This window comes from Aulonocara sp. 'chitande type north' Nkhata Bay, linkage group LG14, assembly GCF_057382095.1.
Source record: "Aulonocara sp. 'chitande type north' Nkhata Bay isolate Kocher_YH1m ecotype deep benthic linkage group LG14, A_spYH_male_GT1.1, whole genome shotgun sequence".
Classification (NCBI taxonomy): Eukaryota; Metazoa; Chordata; class Actinopteri; order Cichliformes; family Cichlidae; genus Aulonocara; species Aulonocara sp. 'chitande type north' Nkhata Bay.
The window spans coordinates 16389952-16415440 of NC_141357.1; the positions used below are offsets into that span (position 1 = coordinate 16389952).

Here is a 25489-nt window from a genome sequence, read left to right on the forward strand (position 1 = left end):
AACACCATCACTGAGCTGTGTAATGTGGCTCTGACATAGTTGGCACACATCACTTCTACCCAGAGATTCACTAGATAGATTTACAACATCGGTGGGGCTGATTACTGTTCAAGAGAGGAAGAGGTGGATGCCTAATCACCCTACCACTGTGGCTGCCAATAGCCAGTTTTCATATTAAACAAAGCCCAAATTAGTTCCTAATTGTCCCAGGTGACTGCTCCCAAAGTGACAGACAGAGATGTCTACAGTTCTGCAGTAATATCTCATACACCCGACTCTGTTGTAACATCTTGAAATAGTCAGGTTTATTAAACTTTAAAGCCCAAGATTCATTAAACTTTCCATCATCTGGATGTAGAATCACACTATGAATACAAAACTCACTGTGAATAAAAAGAATAGTGTCTCAGTTCCCAAATGTAACTGACTTTTTCAACTCATGTTGGCATGAATAAAATGTGCACACAAGGAATGAAGAACCAAATATAAGATTTTAAAATTCTGCATGGTAAAACACTGCAAAAAACCTCCAGCTTTACTTCACTAATTAGAATAACTCACCAGAGAAAGGAGAAGCAACTCGTCAATGAAGGAGCCCTGAACGTAGCTACACGAGGAGTGGATATTTCAGCATTTATTTAGGTTTTAGCGTTTTGATTGCCGTACATGCACATGCTCATTGTTTCTCATGCAAAATGAGAAACAGTACATCTGACAAGATACAGCAATTTGTATATTTGCTAATTGTACATTTCACATTTGGATGTGCACGTGTGCATTTAAATGTACATCTATACAGTTAAAGGTTAAAGAGGAAGATTAAAAAGGTATTACCTTTATTCAATAAAACAGCGTACTTTAAATGTTAGCAAATTCAGGCACAGAACTCTGAGGTTGCTCAACATTAAAGTATATCAATTTGTTTATGAATATTCCTCAATTGCATTTACTTACTGAAAATATCCTGAGCTTCCGAGATGCTTATGCTAACTAGCTAGCTGATAGGCTAGCTGTGCTATTTTCTACTCCTCAGGTAATAGCTACCGTAAGTTATCCTCGCTCAACAGTGTGTCACCCGTAATCTGTGACATTCAGAAACCAAAACAGTGATCTGCACTCACAACTGTTTCTTCTGACTGAAAAATCTTGAATAACTTAATGGTATCCATGCAAGATAGGGCTTTTCAAAAAGCTTGTTCTCTGCTGCCTCTCCTAGTCTTAGCTGTAGGAGAAGATGCCCAATATCCACAGAAAATGTGTGCGCTGTTATTGTTGCTCAAGGAGCAGCTAGACCACAGTTCACTGATAGTGATAAATAGTGTTTACTATCTGAACTGTAGACCAGCCACAGTATCCCACATTAACTTGAAGTAGGAGAAGCCTGCAGAGTCAGGCAAAAATCCCCTAGAGGTCTCTGTTTATGTGGACATTATTTCACACACAGCTTCAATAGTGAGCTGTTATTTTCTCTATAAAATCATCATTCCTTACTGTTTCTCTCTCTATGTATATTAAAAATGGGATGTGTAAAGACGACATCCAGAAGGACAGTGGAATTCATAATTTAAACACTATTGTTTTTCTATTTTTTTTAACAGAACTCCATAAAGCATTTAGCATATTAGCTAAATAAAACAAAGGCCTACACCTGTAAGCTAGTCCTAGAGCACACAGTGCACCTTTTGTGTCATTTATTTTTCACTACTAAATAACCACCTGCATCATTTCCTACAGTTGTAGAGGATTTGGATGAATCTTCTGTAATAGCTATGTTTGAGCCATTGTGCTCATTGTGAATTTTGTATATATAAATAAATGTTTCCAGTGCAGCCTGCAAGAAAATGCTAGGTTACATTAGATTTAGTAAAACATGTATTTATTTTTTTTTAAATGGATTCTGAAAAAAAGTAGTACAAGAGTAGAAGAAAAAAATGTGTTTACTATCACAGACTGAACTTGATGGTAAAGTCCACAGATGTGTGGTTGTTTTTGCAAGAGGACAGGGACAGTTAGGTGTGCTATAGCTGTAACAATAAAATTCTAGTTTGCTAAATTCATATCGATCCATATTGTTTTGTGTTTTAAGTCTCATGTTTTCATTATTAAACAACTATCAGGTATTTCAAATCATATTTGGGCTGTCAGTGTTAGTTTGCTATTGCACAGTTTACCCTCACACATGTATAATTTTTCCATAACTCTGAGTGTTTTTAATGTAGAATGACGGCCAGATATAGTAACACTATTAACCTCACTATCTGAACTAATGGCAGCACTATAATTAGTACAGTTGTCAAAGAGTTAAATATAGTTGAGATGTGGGGCACAGTGCAATATTCATTATCCAGAAATGATCTGTGTAAAGACTCCTGTTATGTGATAAGTCCATACACTGTATTGCTATCAGTGTTGTGGTAAAATACTTATAATAATAATATTTCAGGATTAGTAAATACATGGACGCATCTTAAAAGGAAAGACTTGAGCATATCCCACCTTTTCAAAACAAGAGTCTACACCCCTTCTTAATAATTTCTATATGCCTGTGTGTTTGTCTTTGTACACATGTCAAGTGCCACCAGAGGCTTTAAGAAGAGCTTCATGTATACAATACCTGCATGAGACCCAGTGACATTATTACTTGGATGCTTTCTCCTAGGGCATATTGAACAACAGCACAAGCAGCTATATAATCTGCTAAGTCTGCTTTCTTTTTGACAAACAGGCTTAATGATGTGTGGTGTGTATTCTAGAAGTTACCTGCCGCTCTGCATTTAGTTTTTTAATTTTCATTTGAGATTTCTGATTATCGACTGATGCCTAATAGTGTGTCACTTAGGATTTCAGTCATCTCATTAAGAGCCTCTCTGCTTCACAGATAGTGAGAGCTATCACCAGTCAACACCAGGGGGTGCAATTATATTAGTGTCTTCAGTTCAGGATGCCTCGTGCAGCAGTCTTTGGCTTACTTTGCAGATTACAGAGGGCCACCGAGGGCAAAATATGAATCTTTATTAATTAAACTATAATGCCTGCTCGGAGCCAAAAGATTTCTTATCTGTGTGATGACACATTAGATCATTTTAGTATTTATTTGGGTTAATTAGTGTATCTGTGCTATTTCATTATTGTGACACATCATGTTGATAGATGATCTGAAGAAACCAGTAGTGTGCATCTTTCGATCCACTGAAATCTATTTTTTATGAGGCATGGTTTATGCAAACACATGCTTCATAATGTGATTAATGTTTTTTATAAGTCACTGTGAGTCTAATCCACTCTTTCAGGCAGTTCATTAATTTAACTCCAGGTTTGCTTTTGTTGTTGTTGTAAAATGACGCCACTTATCATATCACTTATTCTTTCAGCTACCTATTTGTCTATTCATTTAAATTTGCTTGCATACTGAAGTGCTTACCAATATCATGTCTGAAAAGTAAATTAATTTCAGTGCTTCACATCAGTGCCTAACTATTTAATGCTTGTTTGATTAATGCGCACAATTTGTTTTTACTGAATATTAATATTTTTACAATATTAGCCCACCGTACAGCTACTGCTGTTATTTAACAAAAATAGCAGAGACATGCATGCGTGATATGTGAACACATTTGTAATGCGCAAATCTGGAAATTTCCCAGTGTGTGCCTAAATGTCACTGATGTTGCGTACGCATACATTGATAAGTTTGTGCATGTGTGTGGGTGGGCATGGCAGTGCGATGGGTTTATGATGGTGTCGTCACACATGGCTAATCATGTGGAACAATGGGCACGGTGGCATGGAACGGGGTGGAGAAATGTGATCTGGCCTCGAAAATGTGATCCTGTTTAATATGGATGCTGTGTTTTGAAAATATGTAAATTTAGCAAGCACTCTGCAGCCAACTACTTAACAAGCAGATGTCAGGGAACACATTGGTAATTGTATTATCCCTCACAGTTTGCTCCTGTGCCTTTATCAGTGTTTTCCTCCACATATGGGACTATGCATTTTTGAAGCAGAGGCAAAGTCACCCCAATCTCCTTAACCAGAGAAGACGCATGCACTCCATCTTGGCAGCTGGACAGATTGTCAACATAAGAAGAACTTTTCAGAGGGAAGAGATGAATGTCAGTCAATAAGTGGCTGACAGGTTGATAGATATATCGCTGACCTTGTTGTCAGTGGCTTGAGTGTCACGTTGAGAGGCAGAAGAACAGCAGATGGTTGAGGAGGAAGCAGAAGAAGGAGCCCTCTAACAAACGCTGCCTCCTAAGCAGACGAGAGGTTCACATTTGGATGGGCTTAGTTAGTACAGAATGTAATGGCTGTTTTTAATATACAGAACTATAACAGTAAATTTATGTTTAAAAAACTGACTATGGTGTTCTGAACTGTAGTGAACCAATAATTCCAGGGCTAGTTGTTCTGCCAGTCCATATACTGTACAGCAACGGTCCCCAACCTTTTTTGCGCCTAGAACCGGTTTATGTCCGACAATATTTTCACGGACCGGACTTTAAGGTGTTGCAGATAAATACAACAAAATAAAACCAGTACCACTACCAAAAAAAAAGAAGAGTTGTTCATAACACAAGGGAAAATACCCAGGGAAACTGAATTAACGATAAAAACTGATAAAAACCCTGAAAACCATAAATTTCACATCTGAGCCTCAACTCTCGTGGCCCGGTACCAAACGACTCAGGGATTGGGGACCACTGCTGTACAGTACACAGGACCTAAGAGTAAAGTTTTAACACAATAACTATTTTACAAAGCTACACTATATGAAGCTTTACAAAATGGTTCACACTCTTCAACATTTACCTTTTTTTTTTTTTCAAAAACCATGCACTGTTAACATTCATGTTTGCTTTTGTTTTCCCCTTCAGCGTTTTATTATTTCCTGCAAGTAGGTCATGAATGAAATGTTGCTGTCAGCTGTCAAATTCCAGTCCCATCAGCCAAATCATACGAAATGACGATTGTGTGAATACATATTTACAGTACCTTACTCAGTAAAGAACATCAAGCAAGTTTATATTCCACATTAATTCTTGACATGTCTGAAAAAACAAAATGTGCAAAATATGAGAACAGGGAGTGAAAAAAATCGTCTAAAGAGCAGTGAAAGGGCTGTGAAAGTATTTGCCTTTTTCCTTTCTTTTTTTCCCCACACTTATATTTTTCAGATCATTAGCAAATTTGAATATTAGACAAAGATAACCTGGGGAAAAACAAAATGCAGTTTGAAAATTGTAATTTTGTACGCAAAAAACAAACAAATTTAAAAAATAATTTACGATCCAAATCAAGATGCCAGACGACAATATAAGTTGTCATTGAATATTTTATTTGCAAATGAAAGAGTAATAACTCAGAGATCGTAAAAATATACATTTTTTTGACTCGTGATATTTACATGGATTGTTTTCATCGAACGAAGAAACCAAAAAATCGTATACTGTTTTACAAAACCAAGAAGACGCCACATTAGAAAAACAAATGCGAGTAAAGAAAACAAAGGTGTCTTACATTTCCCTTTAGTAACGCCGTGATGAGCGTGTCTCCCCTTGACACTGAAACAATGGAGCCAAGAGAAACAGCCAACCACTCAGATCCCACACAGGCCGATGATGAGCTTGGCGCACAAAATAGTGTGATATACAAGGATTTTGAAAAAAAAAAAAAGAAATCAAATAAAAAAACAAACTAAGGAAGATAACAAAATAAAGCTTCATAAAATTTTTATGTGGATATATTTACAAGTTTTGATTTGTATTTTTTTTAAACCGATTACAGTTATGTTACATCAAAGCAAAGCATTCCCAATCATCTGCTCATTTCCTATATAACATGCAGGTATCTTTGCTTTCTTTCCCTCTTGAAGTTGAATTAAGCCCCATCAGTCTCCTTTTGGAAAAAAGTATTAATACATCACATTCCCTTATGCTGACATACAAGGCCAAACCACAAAGTCCGAGCATCACTTTGCCCTGCTCAACAACTTTAATCAGAACACAACTGACATTTAATTCAAACATAAAACAATGTGGCTACATGAGAGTCATACTCCTATCATATAATGCAAGATAACCATTACTGATTTTACTGCACCTTTGAGTGATGATAATAAGACAGTATATAGTACTGATGGATACTGTACTAAGGGATGATAGTGGATGCGCTGCTGACACTGACTTGTTTTAAGACTTTCCTCCTCCTCTCTGCTGAACTGACATTGAAGCGCCTTAAAATTAATTTGTTGGAAAGAGCACAAGTTTGCCGGGCCACTAAGCTGCACACATGAGAGGAGAGATGCAACGCGAGGGCTCATAAACTGGGGAATCTGCCACCTGAGACTTGCAGATGCTGGAAAGCAAATCAAAAAGCTTGGAGGAATTTAACAGCTGGAAGACTCGCATCCCATCCTCCACCTCCACTGCTACTTTCATCAGTGGTGGAGGGAATTTCAATGACAAGAGCCTACATTCCTGGCTCAGTATCAATCCTGTTACACCACTCCTAATTCCCAGGACTACACTTGCAGATTCCTAAAAAAAAGTCTTTAGGCATATGCCATCCAGATTGTTAAGATGCATAGCAGTGTCTGTCTTTCTAAGTGCAAGTGTGTGTTTTGTTACACTAGCTGCTTTTGTATATGTGCATGTGTGTGTGTGTAAGACAGCAGATGTCCTCTGGGTGGATGCACTGTTGTGTGTCCCTTTCTGTGCTGTATTTAGTATCCTGGTTCCATCAGTCAGCTGTAATACCTTCAGACATTTGATCCATCAAATTGATTCTGAAGGAGCAGAAAAAACAAGAAATGTGGTTTGGCTTTTGTTTGCGTACACCGTGTACGTGTTTGTGACAATGTGCGTGCCAACTGTGAATGTACATGAGGCACACACCTGTGTTTTTGTGTGCACCTGAATACAGCGTATACATGTCTGTATGTGTGTGTATATACAACTTTTACCTGTTTGTGTTAAATGTGCGTACGCATGCACCTTGAGATGCCATCAGTACACCCAGGGCCAAGTGCATTCTGTGTTAAAAGACAGCAAGACCAAGGAGGGAGCGCACAAGTGGCCTCCAGAGCTCATGATAGTTATGAATTATGGACGTGCTTTATCTCAGGACGCCACCCCCACGAGCAAAAACAAGACTACCGCCTGCGAAGCCAAGTTCAATAGGCATACAAGTCAGTGAAAACTAAAATAAACACTGCCAGTCTGCAGTCATATCAATTTGGATAGAAGTTGCTTTGCCTGGCTGGATCCTTCTCATTCAGTGAATGGCTAACATGGGAATGTGTGGGTGTGGCCCGAGGGCTTGTACCGAATTTACATGCATACACCCACACACTCACGCACATTCACATGCATGCATGCACGCATGCACCCTCGCACACTCAGACGCACACATACACAGTAGCTTCCCTGCTCAAATATGAATTGCTGTCTGTAGTTAAATATAAAAGGCATTGTTTTGTTTCGTGTTTTTCTAAATTTACCTCACACTTAGTCATGTGTGAAATCCCGTGTGTGAAATCAAACCAAGTGTGCTTTTCAGACAGATGCTGGTTTTCTGAACATTTTAGGTTAAAAAACTTCATTGCACAAGAAACATTTCACTATAATGTGGAATTCAGATTTAGAAGTTACAGGTATATAAGTATTGATGGAGGAAAGAGCAACTTACTTTAAACCAGTAAAGGGATCTTCAGTTACCGTTTGTCCTGAGAGGCAATGGGGTCATAAAACTAACAAAAAAAAAAAATTTTTTTTATATGTCCAAACCAAGATAATTAATTTATTTGCCAAACATTCATCATCAATTAACTATACAGACTGTGCATGGTTTGATTATACTATAAATTTTGCTCATTTAGTGGTCTTCCACTTTCATAGCTGAGCTCAGCAATTTAAAAACATAAGGACTGAAAATGCAGAATAGTGAATTTTTCTTTTGGCGAGCTAGAGTTCAGAGTAGTATAAATTCTGCTCTGATGAAGATTTTCATCATAACTAGCAAATTATCGCTGTGGAGACCTGGTCAAGGATACACAATGATAGCTAGATAGTTAAAATGCTATCTCAGAGTATATGCTAGGTAAGATGGGATTGCCACGGTTACTGGTTGAGCACCTTCATCATGTAATGCTCTCTGTTGTCCCCACCTGTTTGTTCATTTAGAACAGGTATGTGCAACATAACTCTCCAGAAGGCCATGCTGACTTAAATAAAGTAAGCATAGGTCAACATACTGGATGGCCACTAATTGGTTAACATAATTAATATTTCTAACATAAATGAAAACTCCACCTGATTGCTTTAAAACTATTACATATCTTTACATATTACGTTAAATATCAGTAAATATCTATTTCATACATTCACCTTGAAATTCCTATCTGAAGGCAGCTTCTTATAGATTTTTAGTTAGGGTTAGTTTGTTTTCCTTTGTTGACCATGTTAAGATAGTGCTGGCAGTGGTTTTAGTTCCAGTTTAGCATGATTTTAAACCCAACTAATCCTAAATTAATAATTCTTTTTTTTGTCAGTTGTTGGAATGAATTTGGGAACTTTTTTACATATCAAATGTGTTGATATTGGGTAAAAGGGCAATTTTATCCCAATGGTAGGATAAAATGAGGAAGGTCAAAGGGTCACTAAAACAGAAAGAAAACAATTACTGTCACACTAATTAATAAAATCTATACCTCTTATGGGAATCTGTCCAGTATGTATGATGGGATCTTGTCTTAGACAAAACAAATTGATTTTAATTGTTTATACCTTGTGTTGCACCGAATTTGTTTTGATGTAAATCTGGTGACACAGGGGCTTCACATGTTCACACAGCATGTGTATAAAAACACACGGTCTAAATTCACTTTGGGTTTCCCTTTTGACTCTTTTGTAAGGGGGGGGGGAGGGGGGGATCTCCCCTTACATACCCTTGTGTTTTAAATTAAATGACATCATGTGCGTATATCTATCTGTATGTACAATATAAAACAAGACTGATTACAGAATGTACAGTACATAGTCCCGTGGCATGGGATTGCTTTGCTCACCAGGGATAATTCACTCTGCTTGGCGGTCCCTAGGCTGCCTCGCTTATTACTAGGGGCAAGTTTGTTTAGGTGTATCTCTCAGTATTTGCTGCTGTTGACCTTCAAAGCTGGATGTGAGACTTAACCACTGGTGTGCTGAAGATAAGGACAAAGAAAAAAAAAACATCAAAGGAAAGAGGGATTGCGAAGGCACACTAGATAGGCTACTTGCCCTTTTCTCAGCTACTTTCAATCAAATTGCACTGGGTATGTCTGAGGACATGACAAAAGCGGGACTGGCTGATAAGCACAGTTTAACCAATGACCAAGCAGGACCTGGTGACTGAGCAAGACAGCAATCAAGTGCCACACCACTTTAATGGATCCAATGAGAGTACTGACAATGATACCACACACACGCTGTACAATAGAAATCTCTAGAATCATACTCCTTGCTCCCTTCATTCAAATTGAACCTCGTGGTCAATTCTTTGTGCCTTGGCTTGAGCATTGATTCGGTATGTTTACAGGAGGCTGAAAACAATGGGATCCACCATCTTTGTACAGCACACATTCATGGTGAAAAATTTTGGTTTCAGTTCAGAAATGTAGTAGGTAAACAAAAGAGTTAAAAAAGCCATAATAACAATAATAATTGTAATAATAATAACCCATCCTAGGGATTGGTGGCACTTCTTAATATGAATGAATGGACACATGGCTGTCTGTCACTCTTTACAACCTGTTCATAGAGAAGATACACAGAAAAGAAAAACAAGTCCAGCTGGTTCTAATAGAATGCTTATCCCTATATTTAAAGTATCACTACAAGCCTAATAAATACTATTTAATTATTCAGGGAGGATATTTGGTACCAGAAAAAGATGTCCATAGATGCACACAGGATCCGCGAGGGGGAAGAGGGGAGGCTAACGACTGGGGGTAAGACTGATTTGACTTAACATCAGTGCTACATCCTTGTACCTGAAGTATCCCCTGCTGATTGGTAAAGCAGATGAGCTGTTTGTGAGGCAACTGAATCAGTCTCACAACTGTCATGGTTTCTCATGGGTTCCTCATGAGAGCACGAAAAGACCAAGAGCACCGAGGCAGATGATGCACATGCCACGCGCCGTGCCTGTCTACACGGATGGGCACGATTGGCCCAGCCCATGGGAAGCAAAGGGGGGCTTTTGTGGTTTCGGAGCAGGTGCTGGAAGCAGCAAGTCAGGGCTGCAGGGTGACATGAATCTGAGAATCACCACAAACCCCGTCCTCCGAGAGGGAGAGAGAAAAAAAAGTTGCTGTCATACGTTTTTCTGCTTTCGTCCTTATTTTCCTCCATCCTGCTTGCACTCATATCTTACAACTGATGCTCAAAAGCAATGAGACTCCATTGGTTCAGACTTTAGATTTACGCTATTATCCAGACTATTTCCCTTTTTTCCCCCTACTGTATGCCTAACCCTTGGATTTCATGAATAAATAAAAGCTTTACTAGGGGCTTCTTCCACCTCACTGTTCATGGTGCTTCCCTGTGCCTTCCGAAGTCAAGTGAAGGAACTCAAGAAAATAAGTTCTGCCTTTAGCCATGAGACAAACTTAGGTCACTGCTTTTTCTTTTGTTTTGTTGTTTTATGTAATTCAATAGGGGGCAAGCATGTCTTATTTTTCCCTTTTTAAATATGCATTCATTAAAAGTACTTTTCGACTTATAGTATTGATTCTTTTAATTACATCCTTTTAACTAGTCGCATTTCTTTGTTTATGGAAGAGTCTTAGTCTTTGGGACGGGGCTGGTGGGCTTGGAAAGGGATGGGAGTCTCGCATGGCTGTAAGAAGGGGCTGGCTTTCAGTCCTACACAGTCTGAAAGGCCTTGGTCTGGGCGGGCACCATGAGGGTTGGGGGTGTAGGCGCGGACATGTTCCTGGAGTTGAATTTGGGAGTGGCAGGGGGCTCAGTGGTTTTAGGGGGCACCACTGTAGTGTAGGATGGAGGGGACTGGGGGAAGCCAGGAGGGTGTCCATTTTCCTTGAGAGCTGCTACAGCAGGTGGGCGAGGGCGGTGACCACGCTGGGCAGTGTTGTGCACCATGGACTGGGTGGAGGAGGCACCGGAGCGTGAACTGCCGGAGCGGGATGAGGACAAGGAGTTGGGCTTTACTAGCTTGGCCTTGGGAGCCTCGGCATCCTCCCTGTGGTTAAAAACACACAGAAAACACAATCGTGACAAAAGTCCATATCATTTTTAATTTAGCTGAATTAACTGTACCTGTACTTGAAATTAGAACCGTACAAACATACAATAAACTGCAAAAGAGTACACGGAAGTGCCATTTCAATATATTATTCTAAGGTCTAGGACACATGGGAGTAGTATTATGTAGGGGGGCTCATGTAATTCATGAGATTCCTGCAGCGTCTAACTTTTGTGAAACACATTTGCATGAAATAATGAAATCTGCTGAAATCACTTGTTCCCCAGATACAATTGTTACAAGGGGGGGATAAAAAGTTTTTGCTGTGAACACAGTGAAAACTTTATAATTCTACTTTTGCCTCAGCTTTTAATAACAGGGTTAAAATATTCCAAGAAATATTCCAATAAACTGCTGGGTAAAAGTAACCTGAAAGAGTTTGTCCCTGACCCTACCATTAAACAGCAACTCTGAAGACATTTTTGCTGTCATTGGTGTTTGGATGGTACTTGAATTAGTGAGGATCTGTTCAGAAAGTTAGAAATAGAAACTTCTCAGCTGTGCACTACTGGCAACACTGCAACGTCTCACCAGGCACACCACAGAGGGTCCCATAGCCCTTGCATAAAGTGAACAGTTTTTAAACAGTGTTGGGTGGTTCAAAAGCCGTACCCATGAGATCTGCATCGCTCTGGTGGTCTGGTACAGCAACAACAGTGGAAAAGCTCAGACGTAGAATGTTATGAAAACAGAAAGCACTTCATTACACCTACTTTATTTACTCCTAAGCTATGCTGCATTATTCATTGTTACATCGGTAAATATGCACCTACACCAAGTCCACTCTGTCACAAAAACGTTGCTCTTACAAGGTCCACAGAGTCCACCTGTGCATTCAGGTCTTAAAGGGATAAATAAAAACTATTGTGAGATCTCAGCTCCATGAGCACACAGGCACACACTGAAATACAAGGGTGGTTTGAAAAGAAAGCTCCTAAAAGATAATCGATGAAAACTACCTTGTAGTTGTTTCCCCTTTTAGACACACAGAAACACAAAAAAAGCACAGGCAGCACGACGGGATGACATCGAGCACATGCAGGCATAAAGGGGCTGTGGCTGTTTCAATTAGAATGTGACTTGCTTAGCTGTAGTTTAAAACCGTTCCAGTGGAATCAGTGCTCACACACAGCAGGTTAACATGCACCAATCAACATCAGTTCATCCAACCAACCACGTGTTACACAGCGCTGCAGCTAAACTGTCTTACACTTATCTTATTTCAGAAGCATGTTGTCATATAACAATTTTTACTTGAGGGCGATTTTTTAAATATTTCATTATTTTATGTTTTCATTTTTGTCTGCAAAAAAAACCTGTCACATGGACACTTAAACATGCATAAATTATTAATAGAATATTTATGTTTTTCATAAAAATTGTAACAGGTAGTCTTTACTGGGCTACTGGTGAGATTTTAGTGAAACTTGCACACAGTGGTCACTTAACAGCTCTTCACCCAAACTGTGCTCAAGGTCACGTACACGTTTTTCATTCTCAGTGGATTTTAAACAAGAAAACTTCTCACCTTCTTTCTGTACTTCACACTTTTCAGTAACTTGTGAACTGTGAAGGACTATGAGCCAGGTGAACTACTACATCACTGATGTAGTGAACAAAAGTGCTCTGCCGGTGTCATAACCGTTGCAGTGTGCATAATTGCGGCAACCAAGGAAATTTACACAAGCTTGCAGCAAATCAGAGAAGTTTGCATCTTTCTCACTTTGGACAGCAGCGCTAAAAGCAAATACTTTTAGCCTTGCGAAAGTTTCTGAAAATGATACAGACAGAAAATGATACAAAAGGAATGCCCCTTACATTCTAGTACAAATTGAAGGGGTTAGAATATATTGCATACAGAGTATGCAGAATACAAGTATCTGCAAAATCAATGTGCTGGTCGTCAGCTGATTTGTGCAACGCAGCAACTAGATTAAGGGTAAAATGCAGAAATACTCAAAAAAGTCATCACCATTGATTACAAGTGATTACAGCCAGGAAACAAATGTTTGAGTTCAACAAAAAATTTAAACTGCAGCTAAGCAGAACGCAACAGCCCCACAGAGCCCCACAAGTAACAAAGACTGACACGCTAACACACATAAAACCTGCAAAATGGTGAAAAAATGAAACAATCACTGGACAAATGATGATTAATAAACCTGATCTCATTTGGGGTCTCCTCTTCCTCGTACTTCTTCTTCTCTTTCTTCCGGAAGACGAGCCAGATGATTAATATCACAATGAGGACACCGAGGGATATACCCACCACTGCGCCCGCAACCATCCCCACATCCCTCACGTCTGTGAACAAGAAAGGAGGTAGTTGATGAAAGATTGAGTCACTTACGGTCTCTGGTCTCATATTATTCATAGTTTTCCCATGAACTCTTAAATTCACAAATACTTATCCTTCATGCCCATTTGCTGGAAAAACACTCCCTATCTTTTTGCTACAGCACCTGAGTTCTAGTTAAGAATTGAAAACTGTTTATGCTGAACCACTTGATTTGCCTTGTGTCTACACATGACCATAATCGTGCTGGGCCTTTGATGCAATGTACTAGTTTTAGAGTGAAACGTGACATGGGGCAGGGGTGGTGACCATAGCCAGCAATTTTGGTTTAGTCCAGTTGAAGCACTAAAGGAGAATAAAGAGGGTGAAAGGAGCTAGATGGAAAGGCAGGGAGGGGAATAAATGTATTTCTAGCTGCTGTTTGAAACAATAACCATCAATCAGAGTGGCAGTTTGGTGCGAGGTGAATGCTGTTAGGTCAACTCCATCGCCCTTTTCTCCCCAAACTCACGTTTTATTGTGACCTCGATGGTGCAGTTTTCCTCTCCCACGTCATTGCTTGCAGTGCACCTGTAGACACCTGTGCTGTCCATGGTGAGATTCCTCAGGGTCACAATCTCTGGGTTCTTCAGATCTGGGGAGAACAAGAAAAACAATGCAATATCAATTATAAAGGAGAGACAACTGAAATGTCTATAATGACGGAAGGAAGAACTTAGAGGTAGAGAGACAGACAGACATTGGAGTGTTTATCTTAGAGAGAAGCCCATCATGGGAGCGTGTTTGACAGACCGATGTAGCCCCAAAGTCCCATGGGATATTTAGTCATCCCCACCAATGACAGCCATCCCAGACCAATAAATAATGGCTGTGTATTACTGTCCAGTGAAATCTAATTAGGTTGAACAGGTGTTGTTTGGTGGATGTAATTAATTTTGAAGGTTTTTAGTTGGACACGTGCAATTATGGATGCAAGTTAATGTCTCTGTGTTTAGTCTGTATAGTTTATCTCCCCACTAAAACACATTAACCAATCAAATAAAATAAAACCCCCAAAACATTTAAAGTTTTAAAACTAATTTTCCTGTTCACTTGATGCCAGTTCAGATCGTTCTCTGCATGTCACTCACTCGCTGATACACACACACACACACACACACACACACACACACACACACACACAGCAGCTATTCTGAAAATATTCTTTTTTTTTTTTAATTTAATTTAAATTTTTTAAATTTGAGATTCTTGAGTTTAGACATATAAACATATAATACAGAATCCAGCTCTTCCAGTGATTTAAGGAATATGAGTTTTCAATATTTCTTCAGATGTTTTCTAGCTCAAAATTTTCTTTTGCCATTAGACATGTTTTGCTTATGGCTGTTCAGCTAGTTTCCAAGTTCTTCTGTGTGAATTTCAGTTCTGCACTTTGGCTGTCAGGTGAATGATTCGGTGTATTTCAGCCCATTAAACATGTTTTTCATCAAAGATCTAATTAGTTCCCGGATCTAAAAAACAAAACAAAACTATGCAGACTCGCTGCCTCAAAAAACAAAATTGTGTACAGCTTACTTAAGATGACTAAGTTAGGGCAACTTATTCATTTTGAGTATACTGTACAACCTCATTAGTTCCCAGAACACAAAATCTATGCAAACTAGTGCCTAAAAAAATGGAATAAAGCTTACTTAATATACTGAACAAGTATCGTACAGACCGCCTGGACTTACTTGGTAATTTTGGCTGTAAAAGGGCCAGAAATCATACTGTAAGTCAGTGGTTCTCAAACGTTTTTTCCGAAGCCCCCCTTTGTTTTACAAGAAAATTTCGCCCCCCCACCCGGCACAAAGTACATCAACACACACCCATATTTTGTTTTCAAACTCCACTGCAGTTTATTTCACACCTCAAACACTTAGTAAACAATTAAACACAGGAAAGTAAACTGAAATAAATTACAGGTAGCAATAAAATAAACTACTAAGGCTACAACCACACGTACACGGGTATTTTTGAAAATGGAAACTTTCCGTTTTCGTTTAAGAAAAAAAAAAAAAAAGAAAAAAAAAGCTCCATCCACATGTAAATGCTAAAAACAAAATGTTGGCCAATCAGAAGTCCAGAAGCCTGGGAGGGAAAGACTAAACAGGGTTTTGTACACTGACAAAACCTGAAGTACTTCCTAAAAGTTTGTGTTTTGCTGGAAAGTCAGATAATTTTGTGTTACTTTTCAAGTGCCTTCAAAATTTCAAATGTTAATAACTAAAGACAGCATTTTGGTTGGTGTAGACTCACAACTAGGAAAGAACAAAATGCATACAGCATATACAAATTTAATTTAAAAAAATGTATTCAAATGTCCGATGTCCGAACTTCACTGTGATGCCTCTGTCTTTCTAAATGGAGCGACAGTAACTGCGTATGTATATGTAAATGTGTGTATATGTATATGTTTACGTGTGGACAAAAGGCCCAAACCATAGAAAAAGCTGCGTTTTCACAGGGAACATCAGGCACTGGGACACTTTCTGAAAGAGATTCTTCAGCTGGTGGAATGTTGGTCATTGAGACTGTCAGAAGGACGTTCTTCATTTGAAAGAACATCAGATAATTATAGATTTTCAAAGGGAACTCCTTCACTGGGAAGAACATCAGATATTTGCAGCTTTTCAAATGGAGGTCCTTCATGGGGAAGAACTTCAGACTTTGTAAGAATTTCTGTAGGAGGTTCTTTGACTTGTGTAAATTTAGGCACTGGCAGATTTTCAAATGGAGGTCCTTCACGGGGAACACTATTGGACATTGTCAGTCTTTCAAATGGAAGTTCTTCATTTAGAAGAACCATCAGGAAAACTTGAAGGGGGCTTGAAGATTTTGGATATGTGGATCTTTGCTACATCAGCAACCATCCTGAACAACACTGGTGCAAAGTTACATAGAATTTCTTGAGGATATTTCTGTCTGATCTTCGTCAGGATACTTTGGACCGTATCGTGTCAGATGGAGTGGGTGAAGATGGCATGGCCTTCCATCACTGTGAGATTTTTGGGGACACGATCCAAAGTGGCCTTGGTGACACTCGTGGAGAGTATGCTTAAACTCTGGGAGGCCATGTTCAAGACGGGACGAGGAGGAAGCTCCCAAACAACCTGCAGGATGTGGGGAACGACCTCTATCACCACCTCCTGGGCGGTGGGAAGTTTGGTGCTTTGTGGTTCCTGCTGCTTCTCTTTCAGGATTTGAATGTAATCCTCCAATGCGCTGAGGAGTTTAGGTGTTCGGTAGAATAAAAATTTTTCCTGCTAAAGTCTGAGAAACTCCATCATCATTGCAATCTAAAAGTAAAAGGAGACATTTAATCACCACAACTCTCAGTTCCTCAGAAATTTCCTGATATTTTCTGTCAGTTTTGGTTTGCATGGATCTGGGTCTTACCTGAGCCCTGTAGCCGGGAAGATGGCAGTAGATCTTTACAGCTGTGTCATAAATGGGTGTGTTGAACAACACCTGTCAAAGAAATAGCAAATTACTCACTGTTATTTAAAACGATTCTCAATTTGTCAACTTTTCTACATCAAATTCTGAAAATTGTTGAAATGCAGTATAAACAAAAGCTGTCACATACCCTGATGGGTTTGTAGATTCCTCGACTTGCTTCCATTTAGATGTTATAGTCGTATCGCAGTCTGGAACAAAAACTGTCAAATACTCTCCAATGATGGCGTAAGGTAAGATCTTCACCTGAAAATGCTCTGAACATGACGGTTTTGCTTGCACAGATGAGCTGTTCTTATCCAGTCTTTAAGTCTGACATGATTAGCTGTGTCTGGGCCCAAACGTCGCTGCAGGTCCCTAAGTCAAACGATCACTGCGGCATCACTGAGAGTTGAAAAACTGTCCAAACTCTTTCATCTGTAATAAAATAATCAGTGTGGCTGCTCTACCATGTGTAACATCCATGCAGCATCCACGAAAACAGAATTTATTAAATTTAACAGAGTTAGAAGTTAGCACGGAATTAGCTCGCTAGCTTCCATCTAAATATAATATATGTTGTTCTGACTGAGGGATTTCTGAAACCAATTAAGACGTTGAGCTTTGCTATCACTTCAGACATAAATGAAGACAGTAAAGTAAACAGCATTGACTTTTTTTAGAGTTACTGAAGTTTGGCTAGCTGGTATATAATGATGTGCTATGTGGTGGCTAGCAACCAGTGTTGGGACTAACGCGTTATTAAGTAACGCGTTACAGTAACTACGTTATTATTGTGGTAACGAGCACGGTAACTAGTTATTATGCCAAAACCAGGAACGCGTTACTCGTTAGATAGGCTCGTTATTCGTTACTTCGTGTGGTGGCTATCGCGGAGCTTCCACAGATTCAATAACATTAGCAAGTGGTGGAAGCCAGCAGGTGGATGAAGGAAAAGGGAGGCAAGAGGAGAGACCCGAAGCGGCCGCTGGTCCAAGAGTGTCAGGTGAACTGAACTTCAGGTAAGAAGTTATGACCTGCAGTCCATCTGGGTCAGATATAAACCAAGTTTAGGTGGAGTTTATTTTCGTTATACTGACTTTTTCGTACTGCGTGCTAGCTAGCATGACGGAGTTTCTATACAGCTGGGTGGGTGCTATGTTACTGATGTTGAACTTTATTTTGTTCGTAAGGTTAATTATTAGAGTTGCCAACCATCCCGTAAAAAACGGAATCGTCTCGTATTCAGAGAAAATATTACGAGTTTCGTGTTGGGGTGAAAAGAAACAGTTTGTCCCGGACTTCAGCTACAATGAAAAAGACACAAAGCTGGAGTTATTCTGTGTCTTTGCTGCAAAGTTTCCTCTTCTTCTCTCATCCTCTCACCCTCCCTCTCCTGTTTCTACTTCAATCATGAAACTGATCAATGATCAGCTGATCGGCTTTTCTCTCTTGTTTATTTATCGCCCACTTTGCGCCAGAAAGAGGAAACCAGCGGATGTCGCGCTAAACAACAGCAGCACTTTTAAGCTTGATCAGCTGTTGTTAGAGTTTATTTAATATTAATTTCTAGTATCAGCTGATGTTGGCTGGAGCCACAGCTGTAAACCTGCTGGTCATGATATCAGTTTGGTTATCTGGTGAGAGGGAAACATGAAGATGAAACCAGGAGATGTCCTTACTGAATCATCAGAGCTGTGATGGAGAAACAGGTTTACCTTTTAGGTGACATGAATGAGTTGAAGAGAAGCTATGAACTGTTTCTGAAAGATAAATAACACCAGGTTCCTTTTTTTACTTAGCTGACAGCTGGTAACTGTGCAGGGGCGGGTCTAGCAAAGTGTTGCCAGGGGGCCATGTAGGGCATTAAAAGGGAGAGGGGGGCACAAAGAAATACTTTCTTATTCTCATTTAAAATGTCTCACTTTTAAAAAAATAATTATCTGAGTCTTACAACAAACAATATATATACATATATATACCATCAAGACAGTGTACATCACTGTCACAACAGTGTTTATTTTCATTCAAAGGCTTTATGGTTTTTCCTATAATGGTGGGCCGGTCTCTAGTCAAAATGCCCGGGACGATTTTTTTGTCCCAGTCCAGCTCTGTATGCAGCTCATCTGCAGTCTGGTGTTACCTACATCTTCCTATTCAGAAGGCAGAATTTCCGAGTTCTGAGTACAATCGAAAGCACCACGACTGCAGTTTTTGTGTTGGATGTAAAAAGCAGGCTAGGATAGAATCAGGCGTGGGATTTCTCTCGTGGAAATGTGCACACTATTTTTTCCTTTCTATTGGTAGGTGACACAGTGCACTTGTGGCAAGTAAGCAAGCTAGAAGACTGGCAATCTTGCTGGGTATCCAGTTACGGAAGCAACACATTAACAAGAGAATTCTGAGTAAAACCAAAGTTACTTTCCCTAGTAAACTAGTTACTCTGAAAGTAATGAGTAACTTGAAGTAACTGAGTTACTTTTGATAGAAGTAACTAGTAATGTAACTAAGTTACTAATTTAAAGTAACTTACCCAACACTGCTAGCAACACAGAAGGATAAATGCAAATTTTTTTCCACTCGATAAAAGTTAACGTGAGGGTTCCCGATGGTTAGGGACAAATGCAGTTGCATTGCAGGATGCTGTAAACGGACCAAACTTCAGTCGGGAGAACAACTGAGATAATCCATCCACAATATAAGGTTAGTTGTTAATATACTGCTGCACTGCCTGGGCTGTAGTTACATCGTAAGGTTTAAAAACTGAGCTTTAAAATGAATAGCGGTAATAAAAACCGAGAGAGACCGACAGTGATCACTGATTGTTTTTAGAGGCTTGTTGAGATTAAATAGAACAAGATAAAAGCATTAAAACATGCTAAAAACACAACAGCCTTAATAAAAGTAGAGCAGTTTGAGCCCTAAATCACTTAAAGACCAGATAGTCTGATTTAAGAATGCAAAATTCTAGAACAGCCAATATGGAAACTCTTGATATGAGTTTTATCTTATTAAATGAAAAGAAATCACGCTATGTATTTTGCACTACATTACACTAAACAATTTATTGTATAAGTAAATAAAGTGTAGGTTAGGTCACTCCTGTGAAAAGATGCATACAAACTGATGAATCACAAAAGATAGAACGTCAACTTACAGTATGCCTTTTCATATTATATGCTTGCTTATCTTCATTTTCTAACAGTAGATGGGAACTTATGCAGTAAAGCAATGGCTTACAACACAGTGGACTGTGCAGTGGACTAATGCATACATTTAAAGCCTGACAGCAGCTGGTATATACACAGCTACAACAGTCTACAAAGGTTGTTTTCTGTTCACCAAAGCAAATATGATTGAAGAGATTTTTTTACTTCCCCAAAAAGCAAATAAAGAGATTAAACAAGGATTTATTGAACAATGGTTTATGCACTTGAATTAGGAAGGATAAGAAAAGTGACTCTATTGACTGCAATCTGCAATCTACTGACATCTAATGGTGAGATTTTACACACTGTAACTTTAATGATACTTGAAAATAGGCCAGGAACTGCACTCCTTGGTCTGACCCTGTTCAGTCAGCACACACAGTCTGTGTAATATGTGAATAATAATAAATATGACTTTTCCTCTTTTCCATAAAAAGTTCCCAGTAGGGTTTTTGACCTTTGGCACCATGGAGCTGTGGGCTTTAAAAAAAAAAGTCTTCCACACTGTACCCTGTAATTACTGTACTTCTAATTTCTGAAAAAATACTCTAAAGCATCTTCTAATACTTCAAAATCTATTTGGGTGATTTGGACACGACAATGATTAACTGAAGTATAAAAGTATGCGCTCCAAGGTTCATGTTGGGGCCTTTGGGGTCAGGAGCAAATTAGATTTAGTCCCTCCGAAGGTCAAACTTAGCATCAGAATGGTGCGAAGGAAAGGTGATTGAAGTGACTTTGAACTTGGCATGGCTACGGGTGCAAAATGGTTTGATCTGAGTATTTCTGAAACTGCTGATCTACTGGGTGGGAATTTCCCACACGACCATCTCTGGAGGTGAAGGACAAAAGAAGAAGTAGCAAGCCTGAAAAAACACATCTAAGAGAGTCTTTACTGGACTGTGTGCACATAGATAAAATACAGATTTTCAGCCTGGTAACCTCAATTACCTTTTTATGCCTTAACCTGCATAATTTGTGTCAACTGCATTAACCCTTTTAAGCATGAATTATGACAACCTCAATCTGGATTTTTTTCTTAAGTATTTTTATTCATCTTTAGGCATGAAAAAAAGATTTTTGAACTTCATTTTTTTTTAAACATGCACTTTTCAAAGAGTTTTTTACATGTCCACTTAGGTGGACAACATACATTTTGAGTGGGTGGCACGGTATGGAGTGACACATCAGTGTCCAATGTAGTGGTTTATGTGCAAGTATACCATCAGCAATGTGTTTTTTTGTACTATGATACATCAGTACTCTGCATACTGCAACAGAGCACTGATTTTTCCTGTCATTTAACATTGACTGTGTTTGGAGTGCAATATAAGATTTTCCATTTATATTATGTTCCATACTTAACCTTTTCCGAGACTTAGGCAGGATGTTAAGCAGGATCATGGCATCACATAGGTGTTAAAAATACACAGTGGCTGATTTTCATGTAAACAAATAAAAAAACATTCTGATGAAGAGCCACTAAAGGAAGTTTTTGGAGTAACCCTCAGCAGTAATTTGGACATGAAATAGTTAGTAGACATGTTATTAACCCTATGAGGAAATCTTTAAGTCTACTGAGGTACAGAGCCATAATTTAAACTACAGGAAACAGTTTTATTCAAATACAGTTTATTGTCAAAATGTTCTGGTGCTGATCGGTGACTGCCTTTGTACAACTTACCCATCATAAAGTGACCAAAATATTGTGGAACCAGTTCATAGTGTTTAATTGCTTGTGTGTTGGAATATATTAAACACGAAAACCAGGAGCTGCAGAAACCCAGTAATGCTGAAGACACATGTAAGGAATTTATCTTGGTTTCATGATGCAAAAAGGGAGTTACAGTCACATATGATCAAAGAATTCAGGCGAAGAAGTAAAACTAGCAACACATTTATGTAACAACGGCATAACTGTGAAGACCATGTAGACCAATTTCTAATTTCCACAAACAAAGTTCATTCCTTCAGACTTGAAAATGTTGAAGTAGAATCATGATAAACACTTCTCTCCACACTTGTCACCTTGGTAAATCAAGGCAAGCCTTGAAAGCCCCTAGAGTCTCATATTTCAGTCCCAACACTCATTTAGCAGAGCACAAAGAGAGTTTCTGGGAAACGTTATCAGAGGCATAGATCTGTGTGGGCAGTATAGGGGTGTGAGTCTGAAGCTGAATGCGATTAGATTAAATGTTCTTGATGGCTTATGCTTAAAGGCATGAAGACTGTTGCTGAATGTTGACCTCTTGTTGGCTCCACAACATCAGTGAGCTGCACAGATTTTACCTACACTACTAAAATTTACTTACTCCAACTGAATCACAAACTTTTTGGATGCCTGTGTCACATTGCAAGCCATTAAAAATTAACCAAAAGACCAATATTGATGGTAACAGAGGAGAGAAAACAGAGATTGGCACCCTGACGTTGTTTCTCCTGGTTTAGAGAATGCACAATAGGGGGGCGGTGCCCTGCTATTAGCTTTTCTGTTACAACCCATCCCTGTTCTTATTTAGAGGCAGATATGCCTGGTTATGATTCAAGAGGAATGCCAGAATCCACACCATGTGAGTGAAGTATGCCTCAAGGCTACTGCGGAGCCAGTGCCTCTTTGGTACAGAATATAGTCTGAGCTGCCAATCCAGTTCTGCCTATTACATTTGATTTTCTCCACTTTACACACAAACAGTCACACTGACTTCGTGCATGTAGGTATTCACTTGAGCCAGGCTGACATTTCAATGTCACAGAAATATTCATCAGATCACAGCATCAGCTCTTGTGTTTATATAAGTCATCCCAATAGAATACAACTAGAAATCACAAGGCTGTGTTCTGTTTGATTTTCTGGAAAAAAAATAAAAAACTAGTACACATTATGTGGTCCTGGGTTTACTGTTCAAATTTGGAGAGAGAGGCGAACTAAAGATAATAGAGGCATGAAGAATCAGCGGATTAACTGGGACAGCCTGAGCCCATCAAAGTGCCCTTGAGCAAAGTGCTGCAAGTGTTAATTATTCCAGTGAAGCAGCTCAAGGAGCAGCAGTAGACAATATAGCTGGCACTGGCAAATTTAGGTGTCAGTGTTTGCAAATGTATGAATGTGAAAATGGGAAGAGGTGAAGGGAAGATGACGCGCTCAGCACAACTTGCCTTCGACAAGCAGCCTATGAAAATCACTAATATGAAAATGAATCTTCGTGGCATTCCTCTGCAGAGGGGTCGAATAGTGAATCAGCATGTAAGCGTAGTGCCGATTATTTTTCTTACCTATCAGCGCCAGGTTTGGCAGTTTTCCCAGGCTCTTGCCTTTGTCCAGCACTCGCTCCCACTTGTAGCTAATGGGGTCTGAACCATCGCTGGATTTGCAGCTCAGCTTGACATCACTGCCCTCTTGGAGCTTGCCATCCATCCGGCATCTCGGCTTGGAAGGCTTGACTGCAAGAAAACAAAAGAATCAAAAAATGCTTGAATCAATATTTGCAACAAAACTTCTTATCACAGTTAAACATAAAGTGTATAAAAGACTCACAGTGTTTAACAAATTTACTAAACCACATGCCATAAAAACAAGAACACACTAAACCTGTCATCTTTCAAAAACTTGTTTAAAGCTAAGACGCATATAACAAACTGAATTCATGTTTTTAAATCCAAATCTCAGCCAGCACACTGGACTTCTCCAAGAAGTTCAGAAATAAATCAATCACTACAATTAATGTTTCTGTTCACGAATGTAAGTAAAAGACTGTAAATTAGCATCTCAACCAAAGGAAATAATGTGCTTTATTTTATTCTGCTTTTTCATAAGTAAAACAGTGAATCTTAAAAATCATGGATAACAACATAAAATATATTTAGCAATAAAAATGTCAATTAAACAGCTTTCACATGCATACAACCATTACAGGAACATCAATAATTATTTTACAATTACATTGCTGCTAATTTAGGGCAGTTGTGACATAAACCTTACATTGCATGGTGGTCTAGTGAATTCGTTAAGCAGCATATATATTAATACAATAATTAAGCAAAAATAAATGCGTTCACCGAAATGATTAATTTTTAATATGTGCATATAATGTAGTCATCAATTTGCCAGTGACGCATGCATTAAAATATGGTTTCCATTACTACTCTGCAGAAAATCGTGGCCTACGTGTATCATGTGGGCTTGCCACAACATTTCCTATGCCAATTATAGGAACTTTGCATTTCATAAAATGAATCTTTATTTTGAAAGGGAAGGGCTGACATTTTTTATTTTGAATGCTGAATATTGAGTTATGTTTGAAATAGACTTCTTTGAACATAACATCTACTGAAGCGGGAGTTATTTTATAATGTGAAACTGTCCACCACCTGTGTTTATCGCCCCAGACTAAAGCACTACATTCAAATGAAAAGCAAGAAATAAAATGTAGATAATAACATAGCTTGTTAGGCTGCATAAAGCTGAAATATTTGACGTAGATTGTAAACTTTATTTGATGTGTTCTATCAGTATTTTTTATTGGTGCAACTGTTTGAGGGATGTTCAGTTACCTTGCCATCACAGTCATTTCTGGTAACACAAATTGAAGAAAAAAGCAACATCCTCCCGTAGAGAAGGGATCAATTCAACCCCAAGGCTGGCTGTGAATACTTATGGTAATATGTTCTCATGTCAAAGGTTTTGGTCATAGTCTATTAGCTAAAGGCTTAATACAGTATAGCTAGAATCTGCTGAGCCCTGCTCTGTTGGATACATGCTGAAAGGCACTGCTACACTTTAAAAGCATGAAAATAGCATACTGTTTCCCCCTCCCGAGTGACATTTTTAAATCAGTGGTGAGCTAAATTTAAATATCTATTTTTTATTTTTGTCACGCTGACATATTTCCAATGCTGACTTTTGTGTTTGGCTTAGGATGCTTGTCAGTGAAGTTGCAGCAGTAGTAACTGCGAAATGCTAACATGCAGTGAATTAACAGTAGCCAGTGGAGAGAAAAAAAAAAATCAGATAGCTTATGTGCATTTCTCCTTTTGTTTGTCTTTCTTTTCTCGACACCCTGCAGGCAGTATTCTGCTCACAGACTTTGTAAAGAATATAATGAGAGAAGCTGATCAGGAAGCATTGATGCATTCGTCTGTGCGTCTCTGAGCTCTGTCGGGGTCGGTTAAGCCAAACTGCAGAAGGAGCAGTTGGACGGCG

At 38.9% G+C, this 25489-nt stretch overlaps 1 protein-coding gene across 3 annotated transcripts in view; it reads right to left on the minus strand.

Moving 5' to 3' along the window:
- Positions 1-5302: 5302 nt before the first annotated feature.
- The window catches only part of clmpb (CXADR like membrane protein b), an 81572-nt gene continuing 61385 nt past the window's right edge, over positions 5303-25489 (minus strand). For all 3 annotated transcript variants that reach the window (XM_086261238.1, XM_086261240.1, XM_086261239.1), the window contains 4 exons: positions 23563-23730; positions 14115-14237; positions 13470-13611; positions 5303-11244 (listed from right to left, as the gene is read on the minus strand). In XM_086261238.1, the coding sequence (XP_086117364.1) occupies positions 10908-11244; positions 13470-13611; positions 14115-14237; positions 23563-23730 (770 nt within the window). In that variant the 3' untranslated portion in view covers positions 5303-10907. The remainder of the gene's footprint in view (positions 11245-13469; positions 13612-14114; positions 14238-23562; positions 23731-25489) is intronic.